Source organism: Pleurodeles waltl, chromosome 1_2 (genome assembly GCF_031143425.1).
Source record: "Pleurodeles waltl isolate 20211129_DDA chromosome 1_2, aPleWal1.hap1.20221129, whole genome shotgun sequence".
In the NCBI taxonomy this organism is placed as follows: Eukaryota; Metazoa; Chordata; class Amphibia; order Caudata; family Salamandridae; genus Pleurodeles; species Pleurodeles waltl.
Window position 1 is genome coordinate 657,945,998 of NC_090437.1, and position 15,851 is coordinate 657,961,848.

Below are 15,851 nucleotides of genomic sequence, written 5' to 3' on the forward strand. Positions count from 1 at the left end.
GTGCTCACTCTGCAACCCAGAGGGCAGCATCAACCAAAGCTCACAGGGGCCCATTGAGGGTACACCCCGGCCCTGACAGATGAGCCGAGGCCCGCCCACCCCCACCCACCTAGCACAGTGCCAGCCCCAACAAGCACTCAGTCTACTGGGCCTCATGAGCCAGACAGTTACCTAGGGTTCCCCCGGCCCCCGCCATGTCAGCTGCTACAACTCCGGTAGTGCCCTTCATGCTCGCACAGCCCTCGAGCAGATGTGGGCTCCGCGAGCCCGATTCAGAGTTGGGAGGTGTCCTCGATGCACCCGCGGCCAGCCTGGTATAGCCGCGCCACCTCACTTGTCCCACCAAGTGTTGGTGCGGCCTCCATGGCTCAATCCACATGGGCCGCAGAGTCCAAATGCAATGGCAATCACTCCTGTCCACAGAGCCCAGCAGACGCCCCAGGCTCAATCGCAGCCCAGTCATGGCCAACACAGCAGTCTTAAAGCGGCAGATAGTATCCAGGCTTTGACTCATGAAATGCTGGCTGTAGTTTCAGTCTCCCTGATGGTGGCAGTCCAGGAGACAGAGGGGCTGCAGTTTCCAGCTACATGGGGTGTTTGCTGTCTCACCGGGGGTCAGAGCATGAGGGAGAAGAGAAACTGCCCTCAAACAGGATAGATGTTGATTGTGTGGGTTGAGGATTGGAGTTCTGCAGGTAGGCAGCCATCTTGGTCGGCTTCAGGCCATGACTTCCAGGGAAGTATGTTGAGGTTGAAGAGAAGATATAAGAGGGAAGATATGTTTAGAATGCAGCACATCATTGCGCATGAGGACAATTCGAGGTATCAGATTCAGACTTCTCGATAGCAGCTAGCACTAAATGATTGAACTCATAGTAGTGCCAGTCCAAATATGTCTCTGTAGTGTTTGAGCATTTCCAGAGGGATCAAGTGGTTGATGGTATCATAGGCTATGTACAGGTCGAGAAAAATCAAGTTGGCTTTCTTGTACTCCTCTAGGCAGAGAACCTTTGCATTGGCCATTTATGGTGCCCTTTAAAGATATGATCCCGATTAGCAGTAATTGAAGAAGGTTTTAAACTCCAAATACTCTTGAATAGTTTGTCAACCCTCTTTCCATGATTTTGCTGAAAGGGAGATTTGATATAGGCTGTTAGTGGTCTAATATGTCTGGATCAGTGCATGTTTTTCTAGGATCAGGGTGAAGAAGGTGCATTTCAGAAGGTTATACATTTTTCTTGAGCGGGGAAGGGCATTGATCAATTGACGTATATCTGTCCCAGGAGGGATTAAGACTGGTTTAAGTCAAGTAGAAGAGCATGGGTTGGAAAGTGCATTTACTAGGGTCGCACTGGGACAGGAAATATGGTTATGTACCAAAATAAAAGCAGCCCAGATTAGCAAAACAGATAATTTAAAAAGTGGCCCAGATATGAAAATCAGGGGAGTTTTAAACTTGTGAAGACATACTGTATATGGATTTTGCAACCTGTCAAATAAGCCCTTCACATACAGCCAGATTTCCTATAGGTCAGTCCGACCTTGGAGTGGGCTGCTTTTGTTTTAAGGGCTACGTTTAGAACCTCAGTAGTTTCCAAGGTTCGGAAAAAAGAGAAGGTGGATTGGAGACAAGGAGATGAAATGGGGGCCAGTGAGGGGCTCGTGGGTCACTTCAGGGATGCTGGTAATTGGTTGGCACTGGAATCAGTTGGCAAATGTTCATTTCTTTGGTTTAGTTGTATGCTTCCTAATTGTACTTGGCACAGTAGGCTTCCTTGACACTGTGGATGATGACATGATAGCCTCTCCTGTGTCTCTTCTAATTGCAGAGTCTTTCTCAGAATGAGCTGTACAAAACTTTCATTCCAGGTTTTGGTAGAAACATTTTCAGCTGAGTGACTTCACAAGTGAACAATTTTTTGGCGGATTTGAAGCCCACCTTAGGCTTATCTGGGTTATGGTGGCAGCTAAAGTGAATACAGCAGATGCCCGATTTAGGTTGATATTGTTGAGTAGTGTTCTAAGGCTCTAAGTTGCTGTTTGATTGGTTCTGTCCGTGTGAAAGAATGACAAATGTTTGCCTATGTTTGAAAGAAGTCTGATGAAGTGGAGCGTAGGGGCCATTTCTCATTCAAGTGGTTGGTTTGTAAGTTACCTCTGAGAGTTTGAAAAAGAGGAACTACAGGTTGGCCCATACTTGTGGTTATACAGCCCTATTCGTTTCTTCTAGTTCGTGTGTAAAAATTAAATTAGGCCTCAGGTGTGCCCTGCTGATTTTTTTAAGCTGCTCACCACCTATATGGAACTCAAGCTGACAAACCGTTGAGAAGGTGTGAAACAGGTTTGGTATTTGGACTTTTGACCCACGAGGTAGTGTCCCCTTATTGCAACTTTATTAGCTTTAGCCTGTAGGTGGAAAGTAAATTTGAGGAACTCATCCAGAAAGGTCATGACGGTCATCATGGCACAGAATGAAAACTAGTGTGCTTTCTGGTATATAACAATCTCTGAGATCTGGAGGTATTCTCTGCCATCTAATAGAAATCACTGGCATGGTATACTCATAAAAGAACACGTTTGGCAGGACATGGGAACAGCACATTGCCATCTGAGTTTAAATCTGGACAAACTGTGTGATAAAGGAACATGCAAGCATAGTATGTACATGGTAAGATGGGGGGCATCTGTCCAATGGGGCAGTATTAAACAAGAATGATTGATGACAATGCTAATCTGACATTTGGGAACAAATATAAAGTATTTAAAAACTGGTATTTGGAGGAAAATTGATTAAATCTCCAGAAAGTAAAATAGAGGTAGTTAGTAACAAAATGAAAACGCAGCTTTTTGAAAACAACAAAATGATGCATTGCTTGTAAAAAATAAGCCTTTTTTTTCAGAATCTGAATTTATTTGTATCAAATGAAAAGCTGATACTAGATGGTAAAACAAGGGTCTTTCCAGCTAAAATGGTATTTGTGATCAAAGTGACTATTTTCCAAAATTAAAAAGCAGGCAATTTGTGGATCAAAATATGTTTTCAGAAAACGACAGGCACTTTTGGATGAAAAGTTTGAGAGTTTTCTGAAAAGCTAGTATTTTAGCGCACAATTAATTTACTTGTAGAAAATGATAAATTGATGTTTGGGGGAATTTAGTTTACCTAAAATCTGATATTTCACTGCACATTTACAGTAGATGACAAAAGGGTGAAGATGTAACAAAATATGAAAGAGAAAGCCCTTGTTTTTAGGGGAATCATTTCTTGTTTATTTTTTATAAAATGAGAAGCTGATAAGCAAATTGTTTTATTTACAAAAAAGCAAGTTTGTATTTGGAAATATAATTAGTACATTGAAAACATTTGAGTGATAATTCATACTGATTTGGGGACATTTATGGTTGATATTCTGATAAAGTCACAAATGAGAGCATTTGAGGCTGTACTTACGGGCATTCTAGACTGAAAAAAATACTTGGCAAATGTAGTAATCATATTATTGGGGCTATAACACTCCATGCCCCAGTTACCTGAAATTTAAGTTTCATTAACTATAAATGCCGAACATTGTTGCAATTTAACACTGGAAACAATCTATCATTGCTTTTTGCTTTCTAGTTCAAGCTGGTGCTTTGCTGAATGCTCTACCACTTCCTTCTTCCTTTGGGTCTACAATCGTGCAGACCTCCTTTATGCCCAATACTCACCGGATCGTTCTCATGAAAAGAGGGTCGACATTACTTTTTCATTCCTTGCTGCATGTCAAAACTGTCCAGCCTGACATTTGCTTATGTGAGACACTGTAATACTAGGTAGTGAATAGTGTACAGCTAGCTCAGATGTTCTAGTCATTCAAATGTACCTTACGTAAGAAACAATAATGCTAAAGTATTAATGTCACCCCTAAGCAATCTTTTAGGAAGCACCCACTTAGAGGAGGAGCAACTGAATCCTGGATGAACAAATAAGTTATTAAGTAAACGACTAGTTAGTGTGACAAACGACCCCAAGACCTTCAATGGCACCAACACTCCACGATTGACCTAGTTGAGGAAACTACTTAACTAAAACTTTCTAAACAGGAACCCTAATCCTGCTTGCTTATATCATGCAGCATCAAGTACATCTAAATTAATCAATTACTCACGTCTAAGGACCAGTGTTTTATAAAAACTCAAGTGCCTAACCAACCATCCTGTACCATGAGACTGAGGCAGTAACCTCTAAGATGAACCACAGATGTATTTATTTTCACTCTCCCACCTTAGAACTGCTGATAGAACACCATGAGGTATTTGACTAAAATATAGCAACTTCCATTTTATTTGTTCTCACCTTCAAAGCAACACAAGAAGCAAAAAGGTTAGCATCAACACACAATTTCAGCAGGGCCATAGATTATGCCATTCAACTGTGGTATATACTCATTTTGTGCAACCAGAAATGGGTCCACCAACTTCATCAGTTAGATCAAATTAATGATATATTATACAGTATGCAAACCACAAGTAGAATAGCTTTCTTATGCGTGAATAAACAAATTGAAACGGTTATATCTCTTTTTTTATATTCAATATAAATAATACATACAGCTCAGACAGGTGCTCCCTAAATATACAAACTTTGTCTGCCAAGCACCTTTGCCACAAAAAAGCAGAGAACATGTTCTTCTATATACAACATACTTTTATTTCCCTTTAGAATAACATATTTTAAATGTAGTGCCACAAGTTTCCTGTACTTGGAAATATACAACTTTTCAACTAATACATTTACTTCAACTTTAAAAATGATTGTTGCTTTTAATAATTGTCTCAGCTGAAGAATACAAATAAATGAGTGCAAATTATGGTGAACACAAAGGTATTAAATAGTCTTGGTCCCCTTCAAGATCAGCACTGTGTTCTGATCACTCAGAAGTGCCTTAACTTTGGTATGGAATTTCTCTCGGAAAAAGTTGAAATGCATGATGTTTTCTGGTTCTTCTTCAAACCAAAACTTATCAAATTCATATATAAGATAACCTGCAATAAAGAAAAAGTAATGTTACTGTTATGTTGACTCTGATACTCTTAGTTCTAGGCTCTTCCCTATTACCAACTTGTGGGTGTCTTGCTAATCAACACATGAATTGTGTTTAACTAAGTCCACTTGTAGTATGAGCTTGAATCATCTGAGGTGGCACCAGAAATCCCTGAAACAAAAGACGTCCCTCTGTTACTACAGATACATTACTAGGCACGCAGCCCTCGTTATTCACATTGCCTCCTATATGGCTTTGAAGAAGTCCTGGGCTTACTGTCGGCTAGGCCAAGCAACCATGTACTAAACCCCCTGAAGGCAACACATTCCGTGTCTATGAGATAATTTGGTGCAGGAAGCAAAAAATAAAAGATCAAATCGATAACTGGCACACAAAAGATGTGGGGTGTCAAATGTAAAAATAAGGAGGCAATGCCACCATTTGCAACACAAGCCTTGAAAACGAACCAAATGAATGTTTAACCACAAATCACTGGGAGGTGAGGGAACACATCCCTCCCTCACAAAGACTAGAAAAGCAGGTTAGTACTTTCCCAGTTTGGGAGAAAGCAGGTAAATGGAACGATGCACAGGTGAGTGGGATATGCCAGCTAGTGATGTTTTGAGCACCAGGTGCAAACAGCCTTGGTTAAACATGATTCTCTGAACTAGCGTATGACTAGGGATGTCCAGGGTCCCTCCCTAAAGAGTGAGAATTCTGGGAAACATACTCACTCAGTCGTAGGAGAGAATGTTGCTAAAGGTTGAGGTGACAGGTGCGCATGCTCTGGTGGCGTGCTCTAGGTTAGTGTTGCACACAATCTAGTGAGCGTGGGATAACTAGGCATCCTCTAGCGATATTAAGATGGCTCTACAGACTGCATCGCAGGACGTAATGCACATGTGCACCGAGTCTGGTATCCCAAGTGCTGGACGGGGATTCTTGAAGTCTGACTGGGCAAGGGGCAGTAGATAAACATTTCCTTAGACAGTGACATAAAATGTACACCCTTACATCACATTACAAAGAGGCAAAGGGACAAGGACAATTAGCAGGACGTCAGAGTAAATGCACATACAAATAATGCTGATAACGTACCAGGGGCGGCTGGTGTTCAAGGGCTAAGGGGCTGCGCCCCTAGCCTTTTCTGGCCTCTCTAGTGAAGCATATATTTAATTACATGATGAAAGTAAAACATTTTCTGCACAACGTTTTCCGAGTGAAAGTTGTGCACTTTCAAAAGCCCCACTGCGCCTGAGTGAGTATGTGGCTGAAAGCTGAACAGTAGGACTGACAGGGCTTGCCCACGCAAAGCCCTTACGTTTTCTCAGAACGCAGTGACGTCCCTGGCTTATCTCCTCCTCCACCAGAAGCCCTGATAGTAAACAGCCTGGAGCGTTTTTTGTTCAGCCCGGGTTTCTGAAAACTTCATGCCACTCCGATATTATTATCCACCCTTTCCTATTTACTGAAATGGTGGGGTGTGATCAGAAGGGTCTACGTACCAGAGGTCACATTTTATTAAAAGAATGTGGCATTGCGCAAAGAAAATCCCCTTTTCCTGCATTACAAGCAGTCTGTGGCAGAGAAATGGAATAAATACAATAAATAACTCCATCCAGGGCTCTCTGGGAGACAGGAGTGTGACCTGAAGTCATAAATATGCCAAAGACAACCCTGCACACAAGTAAGTTGGAGCTCTATCATTTTTACAGACAATAAGAAAAAAATCTGTTCTCTCAGCTATCCTCTCCCTTCAATGCCTCTGTAGGTGATTTAGTCTCTCAAAGGCAGTAATGGTTCCAGAAATTTATCATGGCTAGTTATGCTTGTTTTATTTCTTCTGCAGACTAATGACGTGATATGTCATATTAAACATGTCATCTGCAGCTCAAATAAACGTGTAGCTTTTATCACTGAAACTGCTGGATACTGGATGGGAGAGGCAATGTGTGTTTGTTTGAATACGTGTTTGCAGTGCTTGACTGAGAAAATGTGGGTGTCTGTGTATAAGAGTTGTGTGAATGGCAGTGGATGACAATGTGGATGAGTAAATGGGTAGGTGACCAAAGGCAGTGGGTGAGTAGGTGAATGGAAATACGTGGGTAGTGAGACTCACTCACATGGTGCAATTCCGTCTTGTATTTGTACCCCACCACTGCTTTCAGTCACCAGCCACCACTGTAACGTACACAACAATCACTTTCCATATATATTCACTTCTAGGCATTATTTTCAGAGCATTAAAAGGCTGTTATTAAAAAAAAAAAAAGGTATTTGTATGGTGATTCAGTCATTATACTCCTTGCCCTTCCTTCACACCACAAAGCAGACCAATACTAAAATGGCTCTTAAAAAAGATAGTTACTTTGTCTTTTAATGAGATTCAGTCGGGTGTCCTTCATAAGCCATAACTGTGACACTCAACTTAATTAAGTTTGAAAGGTTTTTCGACCATTGCAGTTAGGATTCCTGCCTATACTAGTTGGAAATTCAGGATTAGAGTTGCAGAGCAGGGATGTTTTCCAAGCCAACTTCCCAAGATTTTAAGCCTCCTTTGCAATGATCATATTGTTCATTTCACAGGTTGAGTGACTACATCTTCCTGAAGAATTCAAAGAAGGGTTTTGCTGTATGAAGCTTTGTTAGACTTGGGGATATGTTCAGTTGCAGGATGAGCCTGTGTTCTATTATTTCTAGTATGAAACTGTTGATATAGCTGATCATTGAAGAAGTGATTCATTCTCCTCTTACCCATATACCGTGATTTAGTATATGGAATAGTGAGTAAACTGGATTTCCAATGAAATATGATCTGGAAGGGCTGTATGTGGCAATCTTAAACTATGGATTTACTTGGTTGGCATCTTGATCGTTGTTGAGAGACTAATGATTTTTTTAAATTTAAAAACCTGAATGTATCTCCCCTTTACTTTGTGTTTTAAGACAGCTTCCATTTAATGTCGACAACATATGGTGTTTTTTGTTATGTTCCTCATCTTCAGGATAACCTATTGCTTTAATTTAATCTTCTGTTAAAAAGGCAAATCCAAAAAATGCAACCTGAAGCTCTTTTGCTTTTATTTCTGGATGAAGCATCAACCATCCATGTTTCCCCATCCTAAGGTGATCTCAATTACACTTTTCTTAGTGCCTAATTTTCTGTATACAGGAATGTTTTGATATGCTGAACTGAGACATACTTATCGTTTTGTGAAAGCTGTTGAACATTTTCAGTCACAAATTCTACAATGTCATTCATCTGGACAGGCAGCCTTCCAATATAATTGCATTTTTTAAGCACTTACTACCCCTGACAAGGAATAAAGGCTCATAACATAAAATAATTAGAACACTTTATCAATACAGATTGCAGCAATGACAATTTGAGGTGCCGAAACAGAGTATGATTTTCAGATTTCCCCTTAATCTTAACAAATATCATCAAGTTTGCAATTAGGTTCACAGTAACAAAAGCAGGATCAGTCCTTGAAGCCCTGACACTAAATCAGGTACAAAAAACACATTTGGAACAAAAGTAAGGGATTTCTAAATCTGACACTGCTACAAAAAAAAAGAACCAATTTTGAGAGTTTCAATTTCTATGTCTAATTGGTATTTATATGTCTGCATCGTTATTTAGCATGCAAGACTTGTAATCTGGCAAAGCTCTAGAATAAGCACTCCTAAACTGTATGTGTCATCTTATTTTCCACCAAACAACACTGAGTTTATTCCAAATTCTTCCAGTGGTATTGGTGACTGCTTCATCTAGTATAAACTAGACCATTTCAAAAGGATGGACATAATTCAGATATAATCATAAGTACAGAATAAGGGACGTCTCACATAAATCAAATTGTGGCTCTGGCATCCAAGTCACTTTCTACAAGAAAAGGCCTCCCAAAGTTCTTAATTTGCGAAAGCAATGCGGGATGATCATGTCAGGTTGTTGCCTTTGTCCACTGTAGGTTGATACTCAAGACTTTGGCTTTAGTCAGAGTCAAGAATTAGAGAATGTAGAGTGTAGTAGATTGGTGGGCATTTTGGAACTAATGGGAGGCTTAGACCTGTGGGTCTTTTGGAAATGTATTTTAAATACGACTCTGGAGGGATGCAGGCAAGCGGTTGAGATGATCGCCACACAATAAATAAGCTCCAGCCTACGCTCTTTGAGATCTTGACAGATCCTTTCCCTTGAATTTGCAGTAACAGATAAAGAAGGTGCCCTCGCACCTGAGACAGCATGGGCAGCACTATGATGGCTTTGTGATCTCCAGGGACTGGAGGTGCTGTGGCGGCTGAGTTAGTTGAGCCTACCAGTATGGCCTGAGCTCGACATGGGAACAGGAGTGGAGTAGCATGACTGACTGGCATCCGCCTGTGGTATGGCACTGCTAGAAACAACTGTCAGGGATAGAGGAAGCTGCCAAAATGCAGATGTGGCCCAGCCCCGGAGGACGAAAAGAAATGAAGAAGTGGGGCATGAGGTTAGATGCTGGGTCCCGCTGGCGGCTGCTGATAGAAAGTAAGCTCTTGGGAGCCTGTGTTGGGTGCACGCCAGGTGGCTGTGTCAGATTAGAAGGGTGGATTCTTGCCCCTGTAAATTAAATGTTAAGCAATTTTGAGACAAGGAAGAATAGCAAAAGACGCAGAAAATGGGTGCTCCTAGAAAGGCACCATAAACAAACTTTAAACCCTGACTGGTGGGGATGAGATAGGTTGGGGGGGGGAAGGGAAGATAGGCCTGAGGAGCCACGGCCTTGTAAGGCGGAGCTGCCAGCTTCTCAGTGTAATGAGAAAGACAATGGGCTGCCACCCCTACCTGAAGAGATCTACTTCTCCCACACAAAATAACTGTTTGGCATCATGGAACCTCATGCAAAGAAATAAATTGACCCCAGCAGATCGCAGAACAAGGGATGGAGGATCAATGAGGAGGCTACTTTGGTTGAATATGTGGTCAAAAGATCACTGACACAGATATGTCACAACAAAATAGCTCTGTCACTCAATTGAAAAAACAGATAAAAGGTACTGTGGGGCCTCATCCTGTGTGCAGACAGGACAGAGACAGACCTAGTAGTGGCAGTAAGGAACAAGGAGCTTTTTAAAAAAAAGAAGGCCTATAATCTGCGGTCAATGATTTAGTGCTAGCCATCCAAGAGAGTGAACAAATGGGGAGGTGAAACACCTCCACAATTAAGAATGGTTATTAAGAATGGTCAGGTTCATTATTGGCTGAATAAAACCAACTACAAAGCCACAGTGGTACGGTAAGGGGGAAGAAAAACATACTTTACCACAAGGCAAAGAAAGGAGAAATTACCAAGAGTTCACTATGACAAAAGATAATTCCCTACTCAAATTTGCAACAACCCAAAACTGGCAAATATACAAAACCAACTATCTTAAACAAACTGCCACAGGGTGGTGCCGAGGGACCCATGGTGGGAGAAAACTGACAGCAGAACCGGGATACTGTGACAATGCTCCTGTTAAGGGCACTATGCAGATACTGGAAACACATATATCGGTGAAGTAGAATTGCACACGATCCTCCTTAGGCACGAATGCAGTAGATAAAGTTACAAAAACAGTATGCCTTGGTAAAGTAGAAGGCGGTGTATAGGAAATGTGTACGGCAATTAAAAACAAAATCAACTTCAAACAGAATCCGCCTTGATGCTGAAGGGTGGGCACAACACCTAGTAGGCTTTCCAGTGAGGGAGGAGGGCATCAAACCAGAGGTATTCCAACATGTGTGGGTTCGGACTTGGGTACTCAAGAGAGACCTCTTAGCTTGATTTATCATAGAGAGAGCCCATCGAGCCCTCACCCAGAGGCTAGTGCAGGCACTCCTTTGTGGCCACTCATTACTAGGATTTGAAATCAGGAAGATTGTGACACTATCCTACAAAATAACCACAGAATTGTTAAAATACAAAACAAATTCAACAGAATACCTATCTTGTCAAACAACACAATGTTTGTACAATTAAAAACAAAGTCTTCCAAAGTAATCAAACATAAAGAGCATTAAACCATGAATACAAACTGATGTATGGAGCCTAATTAAAGTGCTTCAACACTCCAACCATACTTTTTTAATAGCCCCAAGGCAGTGTGGAACTGGGCAGTGGAACAGAAAGTTATCTAAATAAGAAGCATGAGGACCCAACAACATCAAGAAGCCAGTAGACCAACTGCATGGAAGTTGGGAGATAGAGGTATTAAAAGACATTGACATTTAATATCAGGTTGAGGCGGAACAAGGAAGCATCTTTGCTGTAAGTTGGGCTTAGCGTTTGCATCAGAAATGGTTGGGCAACAAAGGAACTCCCAGCGGATACTGCCTGGACTTGTGCAACTTGATAAACAGCTTTGGTGGATAAACGGATGGGGTCCTCATTCATCCATCTATAATTAATTAAAAAAGCAGCAATGAAAACCGCCCAATGACATACACATTTTTCAGTTATATTTACCCAGGTTTTCCAGATGTTCTGCATGAAAACCCCATCCACGTTTGGCCTACACATTAGGGGCCTTAAGTTTTTTTTCTGTAGTAGTCGGTGGGACACTGTGGAAGTACAAATCTTCCTAGCTCACACATTGTGTGGACAGACTTCAGACATTCACACAAGGAGAGATGCTTAATGTTTTAAAAGTGTAGGGTGACAGGAGTGGGAAAGGAACATTTGAAATTATAAATTCAAAGTTGTCATGGAACTGTAATGGCTGCAGATCTCAGCAGGACATACTTACCACACACAAAACTATGAACACAGAAGAAACCCAGCTGGTCAAAATATGTATCCTCACCTGGAATGTTAATGGTCTATTAAACAAGATCAAGAACAGAGCTGTTCTTAAAAAGGCCACACGTTATGAACTAGATGCTCCCTTACCTGCAGGCAGCGTACCTCATGTGAAGAAAAGTTCCTCTTTTGGCACACTTCGGGTTTTCCACAGTGCTGCATGCAGGATTTATTAGACGATTGCTGGGTTGAGGTGCAGTATTGGGAGGGTTGGGGGGGGGGGAGTGGGAGTTGGATAGTGGTTAGAAAATTACAAAAAAAAAAACAAAAAAAAACAGCCTGCTCTTTATTGTAATATGTACATGGTGGAACCCACAAGGAAGATACAAGGAGGTCACAGACAATGGAAGACTCCTAGCACAAGTAAGTGTATTTCCTCCTCCCCAAATATGACCACACTTCTTGAATTCTTTGTGGTGCTCCTGAGCCAGTTAGCAGTGGGTAGGCTGGTTCTGGGTGGGTATTTTTATATGGAGTGTGGGATTGCCACATCACGTTCTATTCATCAAGGTTCCACCATACTGGCCATATTCCTAGCATCTATGGGTGTTACAGATGTGTGGCAACTTATATGGATCTTAGCATGGTTACCAGTTCTTTTTGGAGGCCCATTTGTCCTGTAGCGGATTACTTATGCCCAGCACCAATTTGATGACATACTAAAGCATACAAAAAGTGATGGATGGAATGCTTGAATTAATCTCAGCCACTGGTAATTGCTCAGGGCCGCATCCCAGGTCATTGTTACTGTGCGCACCATGCCACCCCACTTTGGACCCAGCCAATGCTAATCAGTCTTGACCCTGCTCCAATAGGAACCGTCCAGCCCGAACCACCAAGCCAGGTCCTCTCTGAACTGGAGCACATGCAACCCAGAACTGGTTTCGCCCTAGTTATGGACTCATCAGATGGCTACAGCTTGGATCCAGTGACACAGTGTGCACAGGACCCACGTCTGGGCATACCCGTCCCACTTAGGGAGACATACTGAAGCATACAAAACGTGATGGATGGAATGCTTGAATTAATGTCAGCCACTCGTATTTACTTGTATCCGCATGCTAGTCCATCATTATTTTGCACACCATGCCACCTCAGTTTGGATCCGGCCATAGGCAAACCAGTCTTGACCCTGGTCCAATGGGAACAGTCCAGCTTGAACTGCCATGCCAGGTTCTTCCTGAACTGGAACACCAGCAACTCAAGACCGGTTTCGCCCTGTGTATGGGCTCATTAGCCGTGTACAGCATGGTTCCGGTGATACAGTGTGCATGGGCTCCACATCTAGGCATACCCGCCCCACTTACCAGAGATTAATTCAAGCATTCCATCCATCACTTTTTTGTATACTTCAACAGTGATTTGTCAGCAGTGTCCAAAGAGCAAATATTGATTGAGGACCGATGGATCCCTCAACAGTTGAGCTTACCCTGACAAAGCAAATTGGGCTGATTGGGGAGGTAACGACAGACCACTTGACTGTTAAAGGAGAGAGAGAGAACTAATCCTATATGGCGGAAGAAGCAGAAATGTATTTCACGCTAAAAAAAGCTTTTCATTAGAGGAAAACTCATCAGCTACAATGCTGAATGAACTTGGTGTTACCCTAAGGAAGTGATACACTAGGAGCACCTCCTAGATCTGGAGTTCCAGTACTCAGAGGCCCCGGATGTGGAAATACCCTGGAACATTGAACACAACAGAAACAAAACTAAAACAAACTTTATCGGGGAAGACTAGAGAAACCTGAATGACATCCCAGAGTTTCATATGCCAACAAGATGACAAGGCGAGAAAGCTACTGCACTAGCTCTGTCCACAGAGCAAAGACAAAAAACACATTGACAACATGACTTACGATAAGGGACAGATAACATATGGCAATGGCAAAAACCTTAACATCCAACGACCACAAACCATATGTATGGGGGGGGGGGGGAATCTGGGGAGCTGGGCGAATTATAAAAATTAATCATTCATCAGACCTACTCACAAAAAACCTCTTTACTGAGGCGAGGGACCTCCTAGAGAAAGCGATCACAGAGGAACAGTTGTTGAGAGCCCTAGGCCAATTGCAGAGCCCACATGAATGTCCAGCCATTGTATTTAAACATCTGTCCTCAAAGTCACTGCCTTGGCTCAAAACTATGCTGGAGCCATCACTTTAGAATGGGAAACTCCCATAATACTTACATACAACAAAGATCATGGTCATCCATAAACATGACAGACCGTGGGAACTATGCTTTTCTTATTTCCTGATACCTCTTACAAATGTAGGGGTCAAGGTCCTTATCAATGTACTGGCCACACGACTAGGAAAAGGAATCCATTCCTTAGTATATGCCGACTAATATGGCTTCAAGCCACACCGGGCATAATATTAGGCAACTCCAAAATGCAATGGCCTTGACGCTCGTGATAGTGCACTTTTAGAAGCCCTTTGACTCAGTTGGGTGGGAACCTCTTTTCATGATGCTGGAAAAACAAGTTACTTACCTTTGGCAAAGTTTTATCTGGTACAGACTCTATCTAACTACAGATTCCTCACCTTATAATATTCCCCAAGTGTCAGGCTGGATTCTGAAAATCTTGAGTAGTACTTTTGAGCACCACTAGGTGGCACTGAGCAGCTCCACGTCAATGTGTCCGTGTTAGAAGTGACGTTGCGGTGTCTACTTAAGCACCACATTGGCACGCTGACATCAGTTTCTTCTGGGATTATTTACGCATAAAAAACACAGAGCCACATTAAAAACAATGTAGCAGTGTTAATCAGTGTACACAATATGGCTGGATCTTTTAGAGAAAAGTTCAGTTTGCAGAGCGGCGAGTATGGGAGGGCCAGCGAGGTATCTACAGTTAGACAGAGTCTCTACCAGATAAGGGGTTACCAAAGGCAAGCAACTTGTTAATCTGATAGTCTTCTAACCACAGATACTCTAGCAATACCACTCCGGGGGTACTATGAACTGGCTGGACCAAAAGTCCTGAAGGACTGAACGGGCAAAATGCCCATCATGCAAGACCTCGCTATCAAGGTAGTAGTGTTTAGTATATGTGTGCAAGGATGCCCACATGCCTGCTTGACGGATGACCAGGACAAGGACCCCGTGTGCTAATGCAGTAGTGGCGGCTTTTGCCACAGTGGAATGGGCACACAGTCCTACAGATGGTTGTTTCTTTGCTAGTGCGTAGAAGATTTTGTTATAAAGCATGGTACACCCGGAGATGGTGCACTTTTGAACGGCCTGTCCGTTCTTTGCCCCAGCAAAGTTGTTTAGGGTCTTTGCTTGTTTAGGGTCTAGACGATGGAATCTCTCCTCTTCCTTGGAAGGGTGAGGCGGGACTTAAATGCTGGCAGGGTGATACTCTGGCCAATATGGAATGTGGTGACTACTTTTGTAAGGAAAGATGCATGCGTTCTGTGAACCAGTTTGTCTGGAAAAAACATGGTGTATGGAGGGATCGTGGACAGATCCTGAGCCCCCTGACCCTCCTCGCTGATGTGATGGCCAGCACAAACACAGTTGTGATTGTGAGGAGCCATAAAAGACAATAATGGAGCAGCTCGAAAAGAGTACACATTAGAAATCTCGAAACAAAATTCATGTGCCATTGAGGCATGACAAGATCACAGACCTCAGGAAGAAGTTAAAATACTCTCAATTGATGCCACTCAAACTCCACGCATGAAGTAGACGCGTGCACAGGTTTGGGGGCAGCACCTTGTCCTGCTGCTGCGACGGGAGGCCCTTTCAAAGAGGCAGCCTGATCAACAGAGCAATGCTCAAACTCAGGAGATCTAGCTATCACACCCTCTGAGCCCAATACGGGGCCACTAAGATGACTTGGGTCTGGTCTGTCTGAATCTTATTGAGAACTTGGGGCAGTAGTGGCATCACCAGAAAGGCGAACAGGAGTCCTGAGCTCCACTCAAGACAAAATGAGTCTCAGAGCAAGAGCCACCCTGGAAACGCCAATGCGAAGAAGTGATGAAGTTGTG

At 42.6% G+C, this 15,851-nt stretch overlaps 1 protein-coding gene across 3 annotated transcripts in view; it reads right to left on the reverse strand.

Moving 5' to 3' along the window:
- Positions 1 to 4,466: 4,466 nt before the first annotated feature.
- The window catches only part of ELMOD2 (ELMO domain containing 2), a 97,431-nt gene continuing 86,046 nt past the window's right edge, over positions 4,467 to 15,851 (reverse strand). For 2 of the 3 annotated variants that reach the window (XM_069242591.1, XM_069242592.1), the window contains one exon: positions 4,467 to 5,025. In XM_069242591.1, coding sequence (XP_069098692.1) covers positions 4,868 to 5,025 — 158 coding nt within the window. In that variant the 3' untranslated portion in view covers positions 4,467 to 4,867. Of the gene's footprint in view, positions 5,026 to 11,935; positions 12,029 to 15,851 lie in introns of all 3 variants that reach the window. The other variant, XR_011205398.1, reaches the window with a different exon arrangement.